General features: G+C 52.6%; 1 protein-coding gene across 1 annotated transcript in view; it reads left to right on the forward strand.

Moving 5' to 3' along the window:
- LOC144488230 (scavenger receptor cysteine-rich domain-containing group B protein-like) overlaps positions 1–19724 on the forward strand; it is a gene marked incomplete at its 3' end in the record, with an annotated part of 71519 nt that overhangs the window by 41303 nt on the left and 10492 nt on the right. The window contains exon 8 of the mRNA XM_078206263.1: positions 1379–1462. Coding sequence (XP_078062389.1) covers positions 1379–1462 — 84 coding nt within the window. The remainder of the gene's footprint in view (positions 1–1378; positions 1463–19724) is intronic.

Here is a 19724-nt window from a genome sequence, read left to right on the forward strand (position 1 = left end):
CTGAGGGAGTGCCGCACTGTCAGAGGGTCAGTACTGAGGGAGTGCCGCACTGTCATAGGGTCAGTGCTGAGCGAGTGCCGCACTGTCAGAGGGTCAGTGCTGAGGGAGTGCCGCACTGTCAGAGGGTCAGTACTGAGGGAGTGACGCACTGTCAGAGGGTCAGTGCTGAGGGAGTGCCGCACTGTCAGAGGGTCAGTGCTAAGGGAGTGCCGCACTGTCAGATGGTCAGTGCTGAGGGAGTGCCGCACTGTCAGAGGGTCAGTGCTGAGGGAGTGCCGCACTGTCAGAGGGTCAGTGCTGAGGGAGTGCCACACTGTCAGAGGGTCAGTGCTGAGGGAGTGCTGCACTGTCAGAGGGTCAGTGCTGAGGGAGTGCCGCACTGTCAGAGGGTCAGTGCTGAGGGAGTGCTGCACTGTCAGAGGGTCAGTGCTGAGGGAGTGCCGCACTGGCAGAGGGTCAGTACTGAGGGAGTGCCGCACTGTCATAGGGTCAGTGCTGAGCGAGTGCCGCACTGTCAGAGGGTCAGTGCTGAGGGAGTGCCGCACTGTCAGAGGGTCAGTACTGAGGGAGTGACGCACTGTCAGAGGGTCAGTGCTGAGGGAGTGCCGCACTGTCAGAGGGTCAGTGTTAAGGGAGTGCCGCACTGTCAGATGGTCAGTGCTGAGGGAGTGCCGCACTGTCAGAGGGTCAGTGCTGGGGGAGTGCCGCATTGTCAGAGCGTCAGTGCTAAGGGAGTGCCGCACTGTCAGAGGGTCAGCGCTGAGGGAGTGCCGCACTGTCAGAGGGTCAGTGCTGAGGGAATGCCGCACTGTCAGAGGGTCTGTACTGAGGGAGTGTCGCACTGTCAGAGGGTCAGTGCTGAGGGAGTGCCGCACTGTCAGAGGGTCAGTGCTGAGGGAGTGTCGCACTGTCAGAGGGTCAGTGCTGAGGGAGTGCCGCACTGTCAGAGGGTCAGTGCTGAGGGAGTGCCGCACTGTCAGAGGGTCAGTACTGAGGGAGTGCCGCACTGTCAGAGGGTCAGTGCTGAGGGAGCGCCGCACTGTCAGAGGGTCAGTACTGAGGGAGTGCCGCACTGTCAGAGGGTCAGTGCTGAGGGAGCGCCGCACTGTCAGAGGGTCAGTACTGAGGGAGTGCCGCACTGTCAGAGGGTCAGTGCTGAGGGAGTGCCGCACTGTCAGAGGGTCAGTACTGAGGGAGTGCCGCACTGTCAGAGGGTCAGTGCTGAGGGAGTGCCGCACTGTCAGAGGGTCAGTGCTGAGGGAGTGCCGCACTGTCAGAGGGTCAGTACTGAGGGAGTGCCGCACTGTCAGAGGGTCAGTGCTGAGGGAGTGCCGCACGTTTCTGTGTTTTAACACTCACAAAATTTTCTCCTTCCTAGATGCAAATGTGAGCGAGTTGACAAAGATTTTTAACAAGTGTACGGGAAATTATTACTGGAAACCCGGAGATGATCATTGTCTGGGTATGTTCAAATCTACAGACAGTGCATGAGAGCTTTTCTCTGTATCTAACCCCATGCTGTACCTGTCCTGGGAGTGTTTGATGGGGACAGTGTAGAGGGAGCTTTACTCTGTATCTAACCCCGTGCTGTACCTGTCCTGGGAGTGTTTGATGGGGGACAGTGTAGAGGGAGCTTTACTCTGTATCTAACCCCGTGCTGTACCTGTCCTGGGAGTGTTTGATGGGGGACAGTGTAGAGGGAGCTTTACTCTGTATCTAACCCCGTGCTGTACCTGTCCCGGGAGTGTTTGATGGGGACAGTGTAGAGGGAGCTTTACTCTGTATCTAACCCTGTGCTGTACCTGCCCTGGGAGTGTTTGATGGGGGACAGTGTAGAGGGAGCTTTACTCTGTATCTAACCCCGTGCTGTACCTGTCCCGGGAGTGTTTGATGGGGGACAGTGTAGAGGGAGCTTTACTCTGTATCTAACCCTGTGCTGTACCTGTCCTGGGAGTGTTTGATGGGGGACAGTGTAGAGGGAGCTTTACTCTGTATCTAACTCCGTGCTGTACCTGTCCCGGGAGTGTTTGATGGGGGACAGTGTAGAGGGGGCTTTACTCTCTATCTAACCCCATGCTGTACCTGTCCTGGGAGTGTTTGATGGGGACAGTGTAGAGGGAGCTTTACTCTGTATCTAGTCCCATGCTGTACCTGTCCTCGTAGTGTTTGATGGGGACAGTGTAGAGGGAGGTTTACTCTGTATCTAACCCCGTGCTGTACCTGTCCTGGGAGTGTTTGATGGGGGACAGTGCAGAGGGAGCTTTACTCTGTATCTAACCCCGTGCTGTACCTCTCCTGGGAGTGTTTGATGAGGGACAGTGTAGAGGGAGCTTTACTCTGTATCTAACCCCGTGCTGTACATCTCCTGGGAGTGTTTGATGGGGACATTGTAGAGGGAGCTTTACTCTGTATCTAACCCCGTGCTGTACCTGCCCTGGGAGTGTTTGATGGGGACAGTGTAGCGGGAGCTTTACTCTGTATCTAACCCCGTGCTGTACCTGTCCTGGGAGTGTTTGATGGGGACAGTGTAGAGAGGGCTTTACTCTGTTTCTAACCCCGTGCTGTACCTGTCCTGGGAGTGTTTGATGGGGACAGTGTAGAGGGAGCTTTACTCTGTATCTAACCCCGTGCTGTACCCGTCCCGGGAATGTTTGATGGGGACAGTGCAGAGGGAGCTTTACTCTGTATCTAACCCCGTCCTGTACCTGTCCTGGGAGTGTTTGATGGGGACAGTGTAGAGGGAGCTTTACTCTGTATCTAACCCCGTGCTGTACCTGTCCTGGGTGTGTTTGATGGGGACAGTGTAGAGGGAGCTTTACTCTGTATCTATCTCCGTGTTGTCCCTGGCCTGGGAGTGATTGATGGGGACAGTTTAGAGGGAGCTTTACTCTGTATCTAACCCCGTGCTGTACCTGTCCTGGGAGTGTTTGATGGGGGACAGTGTTGATGGAGATTTACTCTGTATCTAACCCCGTGCTGTACGTGTCCTGGGAGTGTTTGATGGGGACAGTGTAGAGGGAGCTTTACTCTATATCTAACCCCGTGCTGTACCTGTCCCGGGAATGTTTGATGGGGACAGTGCAGAGGGAGCTTTACTCTGTATCTAACCCCGTCCTGTACCTGTCCTGGGTGTGTTTGATGGGAACAGTGTAGAGGGAGCTTTACTCTGTATCTGTCTCCGTGTTGTCCCTGTCCTTGGAGTGATTGATGGGGACAGTGTAGAGGGAGCTTTACTCTGTATCTAACCCCGTGCTGTACCTGTCCTGGGAGTGTTTGATGGGGGACAGTGTAGAGGGAGCTTTACTCTGTATCTAACCCCGTGCTGTACCTGTCCTGGGAGTGTTTGATGGGGGACAGTGTAGAGGGAGCTTTACTCTGTATCTAACCCCGTGCTGTACCTGTCCCGGGAGTGTTTGATGGGGACAGTGTAGAGGGAGCTTTACTCTGTATCTAACCCTGTGCTGTACCTGCCCTGGGAGTGTTTGATGGGGGACAGTGTAGAGGGAGCTTTACTCTGTATCTAACCCCGTGCTGTACCTGTCCCGGGAGTGTTTGATGGGGGACAGTGTAGAGGGAGCTTTACTCTGTATCTAACCCTAGGCTGTACCTGTCCTGGGAGTGTTTGATGGGGGACAGTGTAGAGGGAGCTTTACTCTGTATCTAACTCCGTGCTGTACCTGTCCCGGGAGTGTTTGATGGGGGACAGTGTAGAGGGGGCTTTACTCTCTATCTAACCCCATGCTGTACCTGTCCTGGGAGTGTTTGATGGGGACAGTGTAGAGGGAGCTTTACTCTGTATCTAGTCCCATGCTGTACCTGTCCTCGTAGTGTTTGATGGGGACAGTGTAGAGGGAGGTTTACTCTGTATCTAACCCCGTGCTGTACCTGTCCTGGGAGTGTTTGATGGGGGACAGTGCAGAGGGAGCTTTACTCTGTATCTAACCCCGTGCTGTAACTCTCCTGGGAGTGTTTGATGAGGGACAGTGTAGAGGGAGCTTTACTCTGTATCTAACCCCGTGCTGTACATCTCCTGGGAGTGTTTGATGGGGACATTGTAGAGGGAGCTTTACTCTGTATCTAACCCCGTGCTGTACCTGTCCTGGGAGTGTTTGATGGGGACAGTGTAGCGGGAGCTTTACTCTGTATCTAACCCCGTGCTGTACCTGTCCTGGGAGTGTTTGATGGGGACAGTGTAGAGAGGGCTTTACTCTGTTTCTAACCCCGTGCTGTACCTGTCCTGGGAGTGTTTGATGGGGACAGTGTAGAGGGAGCTTTACTCTGTATCTAACCCCGTGCTGTACCCGTCCCGGGAATGTTTGATGGGGACAGTGCAGAGGGAGATTTACTCTGTATCTAACCCCGTGCTGTACCTGTCCTGGGAGTGTTTGATGGGGACAGTGTAGAGGGAGCTTTACTCTGTATCTAACCCCGTGCTGTACCTGTCCTGGGTGTGTTTGATGGGGACAGTGTAGAGGGAGCTTTACTCTGTATCTATCTCCGTGTTGTCCCTGGCCTGGGAGTGATTGATGGGGACAGTTTAGAGGGAGCTTTACTCTGTATCTAACCCCGTGCTGTACCTGTCCTGGGAGTGTTTGATGGGGGACAGTGTTGATGGAGATTTACTCTGTATCTAACCCCGTGCTGTACGTGTCCTGGGAGTGTTTGATGGGGACAGTGTAGAGGGAGCTTTACTCTATATCTAACCCCGTGCTGTACCTGTCCCGGGAATGTTTGATGGGGACAGTGCAGAGGGAGCTTTACTCTGTATCTAACCCCGTCCTGTACCTGTCCTGGGTGTGTTTGATGGGAACAGTGTAGAGGGAGCTTTACTCTGTATCTGTCTCCGTGTTGTCCCTGTCCTTGGAGTGATTGATGGGGACAGTGTAGAGGGAGCTTTACTCTGTATCTAACCCCGTGCTGTACCTGTCCTGGGAGTGTTTGATGGGGGACAGTGTAGAGGGAGCTTTACTCTGTATCTAACCCCGTGCTGTACCTGTCCTGGGAGTGTTTGATGGGGGACAGTGTAGAGGGAGCTTTACTCTGTATCTAACCCCGTGCTGTACCTGTCCCGGGAGTGTTTGATGGGGACAGTGTAGAGGGAGCTTTACTCTGTATCTAACCCTGTGCTGTACCTGCCCTGGGAGTGTTTGATGGGGGACAGTGTAGAGGGAGCTTTACTCTGTATCTAACCCCGTGCTGTACCTGTCCCGGGAGTGTTTGATGGGGGACAGTGTAGAGGGAGCTTTACTCTGTATCTAGTCCCATGCTGTACCTGTCCTCGTAGTGTTTGATGGGGACAGTGTAGAGGGAGGTTTACTCTGTATCTAACCCCGTGCTGTACCTGTCCTGGGAGTGTTTGATGGGGGACAGTGCAGAGGGAGCTTTACTCTGTATCTAACCCCGTGCTGTACCTCTCCTGGGAGTGTTTGATGAGGGACAGTGTAGAGGGAGCTTTACTCTGTATCTAACCCCGTGCTGTACATCTCCTGGGAGTGTTTGATGGGGACATTGTAGAGGGAGCTTTACTCTGTATCTAACCCCGTGCTGTACCTGTCCTGGGAGTGTTTGATGGGGACAGTGTAGCGGGAGCTTTACTCTGTATCTAACCCCGTGCTGTACCTGTCCTGGGAGTGTTTGATGGGGACAGTGTAGAGAGGGCTTTACTCTGTTTCTAACCCCGTGCTGTACCTGTCCTGGGAGTGTTTGATGGGGACAGTGTAGAGGGAGCTTTACTCTGTATCTAACCCCGTGCTGTACCCGTCCCGGGAATGTTTGATGGGGACAGTGCAGAGGGAGCTTTACTCTGTATCTAACCCCGTCCTGTACCTGTCCTGGGAGTGTTTGATGGGGACAGTGTAGAGGGAGCTTTACTCTGTATCTAACCCCGTGCTGTACCTGTCCTGGGTGTGTTTGATGGGGACAGTGTAGAGGGAGCTTTACTCTGTATCTATCTCCGTGTTGTCCCTGGCCTGGGAGTGATTGATGGGGACAGTTTAGAGGGAGCTTTACTCTGTATCTAACCCCGTGCTGTACCTGTCCTGGGAGTGTTTGATGGGGGACAGTGTTGATGGAGATTTACTCTGTATCTAACCCCGTGCTGTACGTGTCCTGGGAGTGTTTGATGGGGACAGTGTAGAGGGAGCTTTACTCTATATCTAACCCCGTGCTGTACCTGTCCCGGGAATGTTTGATGGGGACAGTGCAGAGGGAGCTTTACTCTGTATCTAACCCCGTCCTGTACCTGTCCTGGGTGTGTTTGATGGGAACAGTGTAGAGGGAGCTTTACTCTGTATCTGTCTCCGTGTTGTCCCTGTCCTTGGAGTGATTGATGGGGACAGTGTAGAGGGAGCTTTACTCTGTATCTAACCCCGTGCTGTACCTGTCCTGGGAGTGTTTGATGGGGGACAGTGTAGAGGGAGCTTTACTCTGTATCTAACCCCGTGCTGTACCTGTCCTGGGAGTGTTTGATGGGGGACAGTGTAGAGGGAGCTTTACTCTGTATCTAACCCCGTGCTGTACCTGTCCCGGGAGTGTTTGATGGGGACAGTGTAGAGGGAGCTTTACTCTGTATCTAACCCTGTGCTGTACCTGCCCTGGGAGTGTTTGATGGGGGACAGTGTAGAGGGAGCTTTACTCTGTATCTAACCCCGTGCTGTACCTGTCCCGGGAGTGTTTGATGGGGGACAGTGTAGAGGGAGCTTTACTCTGTATCTAACCCTGTGCTGTACCTGTCCTGGGAGTGTTTGATGGGGGACAGTGTAGAGGGAGCTTTACTCTGTATCTAACTCCGTGCTGTACCTGTCCCGGGAGTGTTTGATGGGGGACAGTGTAGAGGGGGCTTTACTCTCTATCTAACCCCATGCTGTACCTGTCCTGGGAGTGTTTGATGGGGACAGTGTAGAGGGAGCTTTACTCTGTATCTAGTCCCATGCTGTACATCTCCTGGGAGTGTTTGATGGGGACAGTGTAGAGGGAGGTTTACTCTGTATCTAACCCCGTGCTGTACCTGTCCTGGGAGTGTTTGATGGGGGACAGTGCAGAGGGAGCTTTACTCTGTATCTAACCCCGTGCTGTACCTCTCCTGGGAGTGTTTGATGAGGGACAGTGTAGAGGGAGCTTTACTCTGTATCTAACCCCGTGCTGTACATCTCCTGGGAGTGTTTGATGGGGACATTGTAGAGGGAGCTTTACTCTGTATCTAACCCCGTGCTGTACCTGTCCTGGGAGTGTTTGATGGGGACAGTGTAGCGGGAGCTTTACTCTGTATCTAACCCCGTGCTGTACCTGTCCTGGGAGTGTTTGATGGGGACAGTGTAGAGAGGGCTTTACTCTGTTTCTAACCCCGTGCTGTACCTGTCCTGGGAGTGTTTGATGGGGACAGTGTAGAGGGAGCTTTACTCTGTATCTAACCCCGTGCTGTACCCGTCCCGGGAATGTTTGATGGGGACAGTGCAGAGGGAGCTTTACTCTGTATCTAACCCCGTCCTGTACCTGTCCTGGGAGTGTTTGATGGGGACAGTGTAGAGGGAGCTTTACTCTGTATCTAACCCCATGCTGTACCTGTCCTGGGTGTGTTTGATGGGGACAGTGTAGAGGGAGCTTTACTCTGTATCTATCTCCGTGTTGTCCCTGGCCTGGGAGTGATTGATGGGGACAGTTTAGAGGGAGCTTTACTCTGTATCTAACCCCGTGCTGTACCTGTCCTGGGAGTGTTTGATGGGGGACAGTGTTGATGGAGATTTACTCTGTATCTAACCCCGTGCTGTACGTGTCCTGGGAGTGTTTGATGGGGACAGTGTAGAGGGAGCTTTACTCTATATCTAACCCCGTGCTGTACCTGTCCCGGGAATGTTTGATGGGGACAGTGCAGAGGGAGCTTTACTCTGTATCTAACCCCGTCCTGTACCTGTCCTGGGTGTGTTTGATGGGAACAGTGTAGAGGGAGCTTTACTCTGTATCTGTCTCCGTGTTGTCCCTGTCCTTGGAGTGATTGATGGGGACAGTGTAGAGGGAGCTTTACTCTGTATCTAACCCCGTGCTGTACCTGTCCTGGGAGTGTTTGATGGGGGACAGTGTAGAGGGAGCTTTACTCTGTATCTAACCCCGTGCTGTACCTGTCCTGGGAGTGTTTGATGGGGGACAGTGTAGAGGGAGCTTTACTCTGTATCTAACCCCGTGCTGTACCTGTCCCGGGAGTGTTTGATGGGGACAGTGTAGAGGGAGCTTTACTCTGTATCTAACCCTGTGCTGTACCTGCCCTGGGAGTGTTTGATGGGGGACAGTGTAGAGGGAGCTTTACTCTGTATCTAACCCCGTGCTGTACCTGTCCCGGGAGTGTTTGATGGGGGACAGTGTAGAGGGAGCTTTACTCTGTATCTAGTCCCATGCTGTACCTGTCCTCGTAGTGTTTGATGGGGACAGTGTAGAGGGAGGTTTACTCTGTATCTAACCCCGTGCTGTACCTGTCCTGGGAGTGTTTGATGGGGGACAGTGCAGAGGGAGCTTTACTCTGTATCTAACCCCGTGCTGTACCTCTCCTGGGAGTGTTTGATGAGGGACAGTGTAGAGGGAGCTTTACTCTGTATCTAACCCCGTGCTGTACATCTCCTGGGAGTGTTTGATGGGGACATTGTAGAGGGAGCTTTACTCTGTATCTAACCCCGTGCTGTACCTGTCCTGGGAGTGTTTGATGGGGACAGTGTAGCGGGAGCTTTACTCTGTATCTAACCCCGTGCTGTACCTGTCCTGGGAGTGTTTGATGGGGACAGTGTAGAGAGGGCTTTACTCTGTTTCTAACCCCGTGCTGTACCTGTCCTGGGAGTGTTTGATGGGGACAGTGTAGAGGGAGCTTTACTCTGTATCTAACCCCGTGCTGTACCCGTCCCGGGAATGTTTGATGGGGACAGTGCAGAGGGAGCTTTACTCTGTATCTAACCCCGTCCTGTACCTGTCCTGGGAGTGTTTGATGGGGACAGTGTAGAGGGAGCTTTACTCTGTATCTAACCCCGTGCTGTACCTGTCCTGGGTGTGTTTGATGGGGACAGTGTAGAGGGAGCTTTACTCTGTATCTATCTCCGTGTTGTCCCTGGCCTGGGAGTGATTGATGGGGACAGTTTAGAGGGAGCTTTACTCTGTATCTAACCCCGTGCTGTACCTGTCCTGGGAGTGTTTGATGGGGGACAGTGTTGATGGAGATTTACTCTGTATCTAACCCCGTGCTGTACGTGTCCTGGGAGTGTTTGATGGGGACAGTGTAGAGGGAGCTTTACTCTATATCTAACCCCGTGCTGTACCTGTCCCGGGAATGTTTGATGGGGACAGTGCAGAGGGAGCTTTACTCTGTATCTAACCCCGTCCTGTACCTGTCCTGGGTGTGTTTGATGGGAACAGTGTAGAGGGAGCTTTACTCTGTATCTGTCTCCGTGTTGTCCCTGTCCTTGGAGTGATTGATGGGGACAGTGTAGAGGGAGCTTTACTCTGTATCTAACCCCGTGCTGTACCTGTCCTGGGAGTGTTTGATGGGGGACAGTGTAGAGGGAGCTTTACTCTGTATCTAACCCCGTGCTGTACCTGTCCTGGGAGTGTTTGATGGGGGACAGTGTAGAGGGAGCTTTACTCTGTATCTAACCCCGTGCTGTACCTGTCCCGGGAGTGTTTGATGGGGACAGTGTAGAGGGAGCTTTACTCTGTATCTAACCCTGTGCTGTACCTGCCCTGGGAGTGTTTGATGGGGGACAGTGTAGAGGGAGCTTTACTCTGTATCTAACCCCGTGCTGTACCTGTCCCGGGAGTGTTTGATGGGGGACAGTGTAGAGGGAGCTTTACTCTGTATCTAGTCCCATGCTGTACCTGTCCTCGTAGTGTTTGATGGGGACAGTGTAGAGGGAGGTTTACTCTGTATCTAACCCCGTGCTGTACCTGTCCTGGGAGTGTTTGATGGGGGACAGTGCAGAGGGAGCTTTACTCTGTATCTAACCCCGTGCTGTACCTCTCCTGGGAGTGTTTGATGAGGGACAGTGTAGAGGGAGCTTTACTCTGTATCTAACCCCGTGCTGTACATCTCCTGGGAGTGTTTGATGGGGACATTGTAGAGGGAGCTTTACTCTGTATCTAACCCCGTGCTGTACCTGTCCTGGGAGTGTTTGATGGGGACAGTGTAGCGGGAGCTTTACTCTGTATCTAACCCCGTGCTGTACCTGTCCTGGGAGTGTTTGATGGGGACAGTGTAGAGAGGGCTTTACTCTGTTTCTAACCCCGTGCTGTACCTGTCCTGGGAGTGTTTGATGGGGACAGTGTAGAGGGAGCTTTACTCTGTATCTAACCCCGTGCTGTACCCGTCCCGGGAATGTTTGATGGGGACAGTGCAGAGGGAGCTTTACTCTGTATCTAACCCCGTCCTGTACCTGTCCTGGGAGTGTTTGATGGGGACAGTGTAGAGGGAGCTTTACTCTGTATCTAACCCCGTGCTGTACCTGTCCTGGGTGTGTTTGATGGGGACAGTGTAGAGGGAGCTTTACTCTGTATCTATCTCCGTGTTGTCCCTGGCCTGGGAGTGATTGATGGGGACAGTTTAGAGGGAGCTTTACTCTGTATCTAACCCCGTGCTGTACCTGTCCTGGGAGTGTTTGATGGGGGACAGTGTTGATGGAGATTTACTCTGTATCTAACCCCGTGCTGTACGTGTCCTGGGAGTGTTTGATGGGGACAGTGTAGAGGGAGCTTTACTCTATATCTAACCCCGTGCTGTACCTGTCCCGGGAATGTTTGATGGGGACAGTGCAGAGGGAGCTTTACTCTGTATCTAACCCCGTCCTGTACCTGTCCTGGGTGTGTTTGATGGGAACAGTGTAGAGGGAGCTTTACTCTGTATCTGTCTCCGTGTTGTCCCTGTCCTTGGAGTGATTGATGGGGACAGTGTAGAGGGAGCTTTACTCTGTATCTAACCCCGTGCTGTACCTGTCCTGGGAGTGTTTGATGGGGGACAGTGTAGAGGGAGCTTTACTCTGTATCTAACCCCGTGCTGTACCTGTCCTGGGAGTGTTTGATGGGGGACAGTGTAGAGGGAGCTTTACTCTGTATCTAACCCCGTGCTGTACCTGTCCCGGGAGTGTTTGATGGGGACAGTGTAGAGGGAGCTTTACTCTGTATCTAACCCTGTGCTGTACCTGCCCTGGGAGTGTTTGATGGGGGACAGTGTAGAGGGAGCTTTACTCTGTATCTAACCCCGTGCTGTACCTGTCCCGGGAGTGTTTGATGGGGGACAGTGTAGAGGGAGCTTTACTCTGTATCTAACCCTGTGCTGTACCTGTCCTGGGAGTGTTTGATGGGGGACAGTGTAGAGGGAGCTTTACTCTGTATCTAACTCCGTGCTGTACCTGTCCCGGGAGTGTTTGATGGGGGACAGTGTAGAGGGGGCTTTACTCTCTATCTAACCCCATGCTGTACCTGTCCTGGGAGTGTTTGATGGGGACAGTGTAGAGGGAGCTTTACTCTGTATCTAGTCCCATGCTGTACATCTCCTGGGAGTGTTTGATGGGGACAGTGTAGAGGGAGGTTTACTCTGTATCTAACCCCGTGCTGTACCTGTCCTGGGAGTGTTTGATGGGGGACAGTGCAGAGGGAGCTTTACTCTGTATCTAACCCCGTGCTGTACCTCTCCTGGGAGTGTTTGATGAGGGACAGTGTAGAGGGAGCTTTACTCTGTATCTAACCCCGTGCTGTACATCTCCTGGGAGTGTTTGATGGGGACATTGTAGAGGGAGCTTTACTCTGTATCTAACCCCGTGCTGTACCTGTCCTGGGAGTGTTTGATGGGGACAGTGTAGCGGGAGCTTTACTCTGTATCTAACCCCGTGCTGTACCTGTCCTGGGAGTGTTTGATGGGGACAGTGTAGAGAGGGCTTTACTCTGTTTCTAACCCCGTGCTGTACCTGTCCTGGGAGTGTTTGATGGGGACAGTGTAGAGGGAGCTTTACTCTGTATCTAACCCCGTGCTGTACCCGTCCCGGGAATGTTTGATGGGGACAGTGCAGAGGGAGCTTTACTCTGTATCTAACCCCGTCCTGTACCTGTCCTGGGAGTGTTTGATGGGGACAGTGTAGAGGGAGCTTTACTCTGTATTTAACCCCATGCTGTACCTGTCCTGGGTGTGTTTGATGGGGACAGTGTAGAGGGAGCTTTACTCTGTATCTATCTCCGTGTTGTCCCTGGCCTGGGAGTGATTGATGGGGACAGTTTAGAGGGAGCTTTACTCTGTATCTAACCCCGTGCTGTACCTGTCCTGGGAGTGTTTGATGGGGGACAGTGTTGATGGAGATTTACTCTGTATCTAACCCCGTGCTGTACGTGTCCTGGGAGTGTTTGATGGGGACAGTGTAGAGGGAGCTTTACTCTATATCTAACCCCGTGCTGTACCTGTCCCGGGAATGTTTGATGGGGACAGTGCAGAGGGAGCTTTACTCTGTATCTAACCCCGTCCTGTACCTGTCCTGGGTGTGTTTGATGGGAACAGTGTAGAGGGAGCTTTACTCTGTATCTGTCTCCGTGTTGTCCCTGTCCTTGGAGTGATTGATGGGGACAGTGTAGAGGGAGCTTTACTCTGTATCTAACCCCGTGCTGTACCTGTCCTGGGAGTGTTTGATGGGGGACAGTGTAGAGGGAGCTTTACTCTGTATCTAACCCCGTGCTGTACCTGTCCTGGGAGTGTTTGATGGGGGACAGTGTAGAGGGAGCTTTACTCTGTATCTAACCCCGTGCTGTACCTGTCCCGGGAGTGTTTGATGGGGACAGTGTAGAGGGAGCTTTACTCTGTATCTAACCCTGTGCTGTACCTGCCCTGGGAGTGTTTGATGGGGGACAGTGTAGAGGGAGCTTTACTCTGTATCTAACCCCGTGCTGTACCTGTCCCGGGAGTGTTTGATGGGGGACAGTGTAGAGGGAGCTTTACTCTGTATCTAGTCCCATGCTGTACCTGTCCTCGTAGTGTTTGATGGGGACAGTGTAGAGGGAGGTTTACTCTGTATCTAACCCCGTGCTGTACCTGTCCTGGGAGTGTTTGATGGGGGACAGTGCAGAGGGAGCTTTACTCTGTATCTAACCCCGTGCTGTACCTCTCCTGGGAGTGTTTGATGAGGGACAGTGTAGAGGGAGCTTTACTCTGTATCTAACCCCGTGCTGTACATCTCCTGGGAGTGTTTGATGGGGACATTGTAGAGGGAGCTTTACTCTGTATCTAACCCCGTGCTGTACCTGTCCTGGGAGTGTTTGATGGGGACAGTGTAGCGGGAGCTTTACTCTGTATCTAACCCCGTGCTGTACCTGTCCTGGGAGTGTTTGATGGGGACAGTGTAGAGAGGGCTTTACTCTGTTTCTAACCCCGTGCTGTACCTGTCCTGGGAGTGTTTGATGGGGACAGTGTAGAGGGAGCTTTACTCTGTATCTAACCCCGTGCTGTACCCGTCCCGGGAATGTTTGATGGGGACAGTGCAGAGGGAGCTTTACTCTGTATCTAACCCCGTCCTGTACCTGTCCTGGGAGTGTTTGATGGGGACAGTGTAGAGGGAGCTTTACTCTGTATCTAACCCCGTGCTGTACCTGTCCTGGGTGTGTTTGATGGGGACAGTGTAGAGGGAGCTTTACTCTGTATCTATCTCCGTGTTGTCCCTGGCCTGGGAGTGATTGATGGGGACAGTTTAGAGGGAGCTTTACTCTGTATCTAACCCCGTGCTGTACCTGTCCTGGGAGTGTTTGATGGGGGACAGTGTTGATGGAGATTTACTCTGTATCTAACCCCGTGCTGTACGTGTCCTGGGAGTGTTTGATGGGGACAGTGTAGAGGGAGCTTTACTCTATATCTAACCCCGTGCTGTACCTGTCCCGGGAATGTTTGATGGGGACAGTGCAGAGGGAGCTTTACTCTGTATCTAACCCCGTCCTGTACCTGTCCTGGGTGTGTTTGATGGGAACAGTGTAGAGGGAGCTTTACTCTGTATCTGTCTCCGTGTTGTCCCTGTCCTTGGAGTGATTGATGGGGACAGTGTAGAGGGAGCTTTACTCTGTATCTAACCCCGTGCTGTACCTGTCCTGGGAGTGTTTGATGGGGGACAGTGTAGAGGGAGCTTTACTCTGTATCTAACCCCGTGCTGTACCTGTCCTGGGAGTGTTTGATGGGGGACAGTGTAGAGGGAGCTTTACTCTGTATCTAACCCCGTGCTGTACCTGTCCCGGGAGTGTTTGATGGGGACAGTGTAGAGGGAGCTTTACTCTGTATCTAACCCTGTGCTGTACCTGCCCTGGGAGTGTTTGATGGGGGACAGTGTAGAGGGAGCTTTACTCTGTATCTAACCCCGTGCTGTACCTGTCCCGGGAGTGTTTGATGGGGGACAGTGTAGAGGGAGCTTTACTCTGTATCTAACCCTGTGCTGTACCTGTCCTGGGAGTGTTTGATGGGGGACAGTGTAGAGGGAGCTTTACTCTGTATCTAACTCCGTGCTGTACCTGTCCCGGGAGTGTTTGATGGGGGACAGTGTAGAGGGGGCTTTACTCTCTATCTAACCCCATGCTGTACCTGTCCTGGGAGTGTTTGATGGGGACAGTGTAGAGGGAGCTTTACTCTGTATCTAGTCCCATGCTGTACATCTCCTGGGAGTGTTTGATGGGGACAGTGTAGAGGGAGGTTTACTCTGTATCTAACCCCGTGCTGTACCTGTCCTGGGAGTGTTTGATGGGGGACAGTGCAGAGGGAGCTTTACTCTGTATCTAACCCCGTGCTGTACCTCTCCTGGGAGTGTTTGATGAGGGACAGTGTAGAGGGAGCTTTACTCTGTATCTAACCCCGTGCTGTACATCTCCTGGGAGTGTTTGATGGGGACATTGTAGAGGGAGCTTTACTCTGTATCTAACCCCGTGCTGTACCTGTCCTGGGAGTGTTTGATGGGGACAGTGTAGCGGGAGCTTTACTCTGTATCTAACCCCGTGCTGTACCTGTCCTGGGAGTGTTTGATGGGGACAGTGTAGAGAGGGCTTTACTCTGTTTCTAACCCCGTGCTGTACCTGTCCTGGGAGTGTTTGATGGGGACAGTGTAGAGGGAGCTTTACTCTGTATCTAACCCCGTGCTGTACCCGTCCCGGGAATGTTTGATGGGGACAGTGCAGAGGGAGCTTTACTCTGTATCTAACCCCGTCCTGTACCTGTCCTGGGAGTGTTTGATGGGGACAGTGTAGAGGGAGCTTTACTCTGTATCTAACCCCATGCTGTACCTGTCCTGGGTGTGTTTGATGGGGACAGTGTAGAGGGAGCTTTACTCTGTATCTATCTCCGTGTTGTCCCTGGCCTGGGAGTGATTGATGGGGACAGTTTAGAGGGAGCTTTACTCTGTATCTAACCCCGTGCTGTACCTGTCCTGGGAGTGTTTGATGGGGGACAGTGTTGATGGAGATTTACTCTGTATCTAACCCCGTGCTGTACGTGTCCTGGGAGTGTTTGATGGGGACAGTGTAGAGGGAGCTTTACTCTGTATCTAACCCCGTGCTGTACCTGTCCTGGGAGTGTTTGATGGGGGACAGTGTTGATGGAGATTTACTCTGTATCTAACCCCGTGCTGTACCTGTCCCGGGAATGTTTGATGGGGACAGTGCAGAGGGAGCTTTACTCTGTATCTAACCCCGTCCTGTACCTGTCCTGGGTGTGTTTGATGGGAACAGTGTAGAGGGAGCTTTACTCTGTATCTGTCTCCGTGTTGTCCCTGTCCTTGGAGTGATTGATGGGGACAGTGTAGAGGGAGCTTTACTCTGTATCTAACCCCGTGCTGTACCTGTCCTGGGAGTGTTTGATGGGGGACAGTTTTGATGGAGATTTACTCTGTATCTAACCCCGTGCTGTACCTGTCCTGGGAGTGTTTGATGGGGACAGTGTAGAGGCAGCTTTACTCTATATCTAACCCCGTGCTGTACATCTTCTGGGAGTGTTTGATGAGGGACAGTGTAGAGGGAGCTTTACTTTGTATCTAACCCCGTGTTGTACCTGTCCTGGGAGTGTTTGATGGGGACAGTGTAGAGGGAGTTTTACTCTGTATCTAACCCCGTGCTGTACCTGTCCTGGGAGTGTTTGATGGGGACAGTGTAGAGGGAGCTTTACTCTGTATCTAACCCCGTGCTGTACCTGTCCTGGGAGTGTCTGATGGGGACAGTGTAGAGGGAGCTTTACTCTGTATCTAACCCCGTGCTGTACCTGTCCTGGGAGTGTTTGATGGGGACAGTGTAGAGGGAGCTTTACTCTGTATCTAACCCCGTGCTGTACCTGTCCTGGGAGTGTTTGATGGGGACAGTGTAGAGGGAGCTTTACTCTGTATCTAACCCCGTGCTGTACCTGTCCTGGGAGTGTTTGATGGGGACAGTGCAGAGGCAGCTTTACTCTATATCTAACCCCGTGCTGTACCTGTCCTGGGAGTGTTTGATGGGGACAGTGTAGAGGGAGCTTTACTCTGTATCTAGTCCCATGCTGTACCTGTCCTCGTAGTGTTTGATGGGGACAGTGTAGAGGGAGGTTTACTCTGTATCTAACCCCGTGCTGTACCTGTCCTGGGAGTGTTTGATGGGGGACAGTGCAGAGGGAGCTTTACTCTGTATCTAACCCCGTGCTGTACCTCTCCTGGGAGTGTTTGATGAGGGACAGTGTAGAGGGAGCTTTACTCTGTATCTAACCCCGTGCTGTACATCTCCTGGGAGTGTTTGATGGGGACATTGTAGAGGGAGCTTTACTCTGTATCTAACCCCGTGCTGTACCTGTCCTGGGAGTGTTTGATGGGGACAGTGTAGAGGGAGCTTTACTCTGTATCTAACCCCGTGCTGTACCTGTCCTGGGAGTGTTTGATGGGGACAGTGTAGAGAGGGCTTTACTCTGTTTCTAACCCCGTGCTGTACCTGTCCTGGGAGTGTTTGATGGGGACAGTGTAGAGGGAGCTTTACTCTGTATCTAACCCCGTGCTGTACCCGTCCCGGGAATGTTTGATGGGGACAGTGCAGAGGGAGCTTTACTCTGTACCTAACCCCGTCCTGTACCTGTCCTGGGAGTGTTTGATGGGGACAGTGTAGAGGGAGCTTTACTCTGTATCTAACCCCGTGCTGTACCTGTCCTGGGTGTGTTTGATGGGGACAGTGTAGAGGGAGCTTTACTCTGTATCTATCTCCGTGTTGTCCCTGGCCTGGGAGTGATTGATGGGGACAGTTTAGAGGGAGCTTTACTCTGTATCTAACCCTGTGCTGTACCTGCCCTGGGAGTGTTTGATGGGGGACAGTGTAGAGGGAGCTTTACTCTGTATCTAACCCCGTGCTGTACCTGTCCCGGGAGTGTTTGATGGGGGACAGTGTAGAGGGAGCTTTACTCTGTATCTAACCCTGTGCTGTACCTGTCCTGGGAGTGTTTGATGGGGGACAGTGTAGAGGGAGCTTTACTCTGTATCTAACTCCGTGCTGTACCTGTCCCGGGAGTGTTTGATGGGGGACAGTGTAGAGGGGGCTTTACTCTCTATCTAACCCCATGCTGTACCTGTCCTGGGAGTGTTTGATGGGGACAGTGTAGAGGGAGCTTTACTCTGTATCTAGTCCCATGCTGTACCTGTCCTCGTAGTGTTTGATGGGGACAGTGTAGAGGGAGGTTTACTCTGTATCTAACCCCGTGCTGTACCTGTCCTGGGAGTGTTTGATGGGGGACAGTGCAGAGGGAGCTTTACTCTGTATCTAACCCCGTGCTGTACCCGTCCCGGGAATGTTTGATGGGGACAGTGCAGAGGGAGCTTTACTCTGTATCTAACCCCGTCCTGTACCTGTCCTGGGAGTGTTTGATGGGGACAGTGTAGAGGGAGCTTTACTCTGTATCTAACCCCGTGCTGTACCTGTCCTGGGTGTGTTTGATGGGGACAGTGTAGAGGGAGCTTTACTCTGTATCTATCTCCGTGTTGTCCCTGGCCTGGGAGTGATTGATGGGGACAGTTTAGAGGGAGCTTTACTCTGTATCTAACCCTGTGCTGTACCTGCCCTGGGAGTGTTTGATGGGGGACAGTGTAGAGGGAGCTTTACTCTGTATCTAACCCCGTGCTGTACCTGTCCCGGGAGTGTTTGATGGGGGACAGTGTAGAGGGAGCTTTACTCTGTATCTAACCCTGTGCTGTACCTGTCCTGGGAGTGTTTGATGGGGGACAGTGTAGAGGGAGCTTTACTCTGTATCTAACTCCGTGCTGTACCTGTCCCGGGAGTGTTTGATGGGGGACAGTGTAGAGGGGGCTTTACTCTCTATCTAACCCCATGCTGTACCTGTCCTGGGAGTGTTTGATGGGGACAGTGTAGAGGGAGCTTTACTCTGTATCTAGTCCCATGCTGTACCTGTCCTCGTAGTGTTTGATGGGGACAGTGTAGAGGGAGGTTTACTCTGTATCTAACCCCGTGCTGTACCTGTCCTGGGAGTGTTTGATGGGGGACAGTGCAGAGGGAGCTTTACTCTGTATCTAACCCCGTGTTGTACCTGTCCTGGGAGTGTTTGATGGGGACAGTGTAGAGGGAGTTTTACTCTGTATCTAACCCCGTGCTGTACCTGTCCTGGGAGTGTTTGATGGGGACAGTGTAGAGGGAGCTTTACTCTGTATCTAACCCCGTGCTGTACCTGTCCCGGGAATGTTTGATGGGGACAGTGCAGAGGGAGCTTTACTCTGTATCTAACCCCGTCCTGTACCTGTCCTGGGTGTGTTTGATGGGAACAGTGTAGAGGGAGCTTTACTCTGTATCTGTCTCCGTGTTGTCCCTGTCCTTGGAGTGATTGATGGGGACAGTGTAGAGGGAGCTTTACTCTGTATCTAACCCCGTGCTGTACCTGTCCTGGGAGTGTTTGATGGGGGACAGTTTTGATGGAGATTTACTCTGTATCTAACCCCGTGCTGTACCTGTCCTGGGAGTGTTTGATGGGGACAGTGTAGAGGGAGCTTTACTCTGTATCTAACCCCGTGCTGTACCTGTCCTGGGAGTGTTTGATGGGGACAGTGTAGAGGGAGCTTTACTCTGTATCTAACCCCGTGCTGTACCTGTCCTGGGAGTGTTTGATGGGGACAGTGTAGAGGGAGCTTTACTTTGTATCTAACCCCGTGTTGTACCTGTCCTGGGAGTGTTTGATGGGGACAGTGTAGAGGGAGTTTTACTCTGTATCTAACCCCGTGCTGTACCTGTCCTGGGAGTGTTTGATAGGGACAGTGTAGAGGGAGCTTTACTCTGTATCTAACCCCGTGCTGTACCTGTCCTGGGAGTGTCTGATGGGGACAGTGTAGAGGGAGCTTTACTCTGTATCTAACCCCGTGCTGTACCTGTCCTGGGAGTGTTTGATGGGGACAGTGTAGAGGGAGCTTTACTCTGTATCTAACCCCGTGCTGTACCTGTCCTGGGAGTGTTTGATGGGGACAGTGTAGAGGGAGCTTTACTCTGTATCTAACCCCGTGCTGTACCTGTCCTGGGAGTGTTTGATGGGGACAGTGCAGAGGCAGCTTTACTCTATATCTAACCCCGTGCTGTACATCTCCTGGGAGTGTTTGATGAGGGACAGTGTAGAGGGAGCTTTACTTTGTATCTAACCCCGTGTTGTACCTGTCCTGGGAGTGTTTGATGGGGACAGTGTAGAGGGAGTTTTACTCTGTATCTAACCCCGTGCTGTACCTGTCCTGGGAGTGTTTGATGGGGACAGTGTA

Source organism: Mustelus asterias, unplaced genomic scaffold (assembly GCF_964213995.1).
Source record: "Mustelus asterias unplaced genomic scaffold, sMusAst1.hap1.1 HAP1_SCAFFOLD_1391, whole genome shotgun sequence".
NCBI classification, from domain to species: domain Eukaryota; kingdom Metazoa; phylum Chordata; class Chondrichthyes; order Carcharhiniformes; family Triakidae; genus Mustelus; species Mustelus asterias.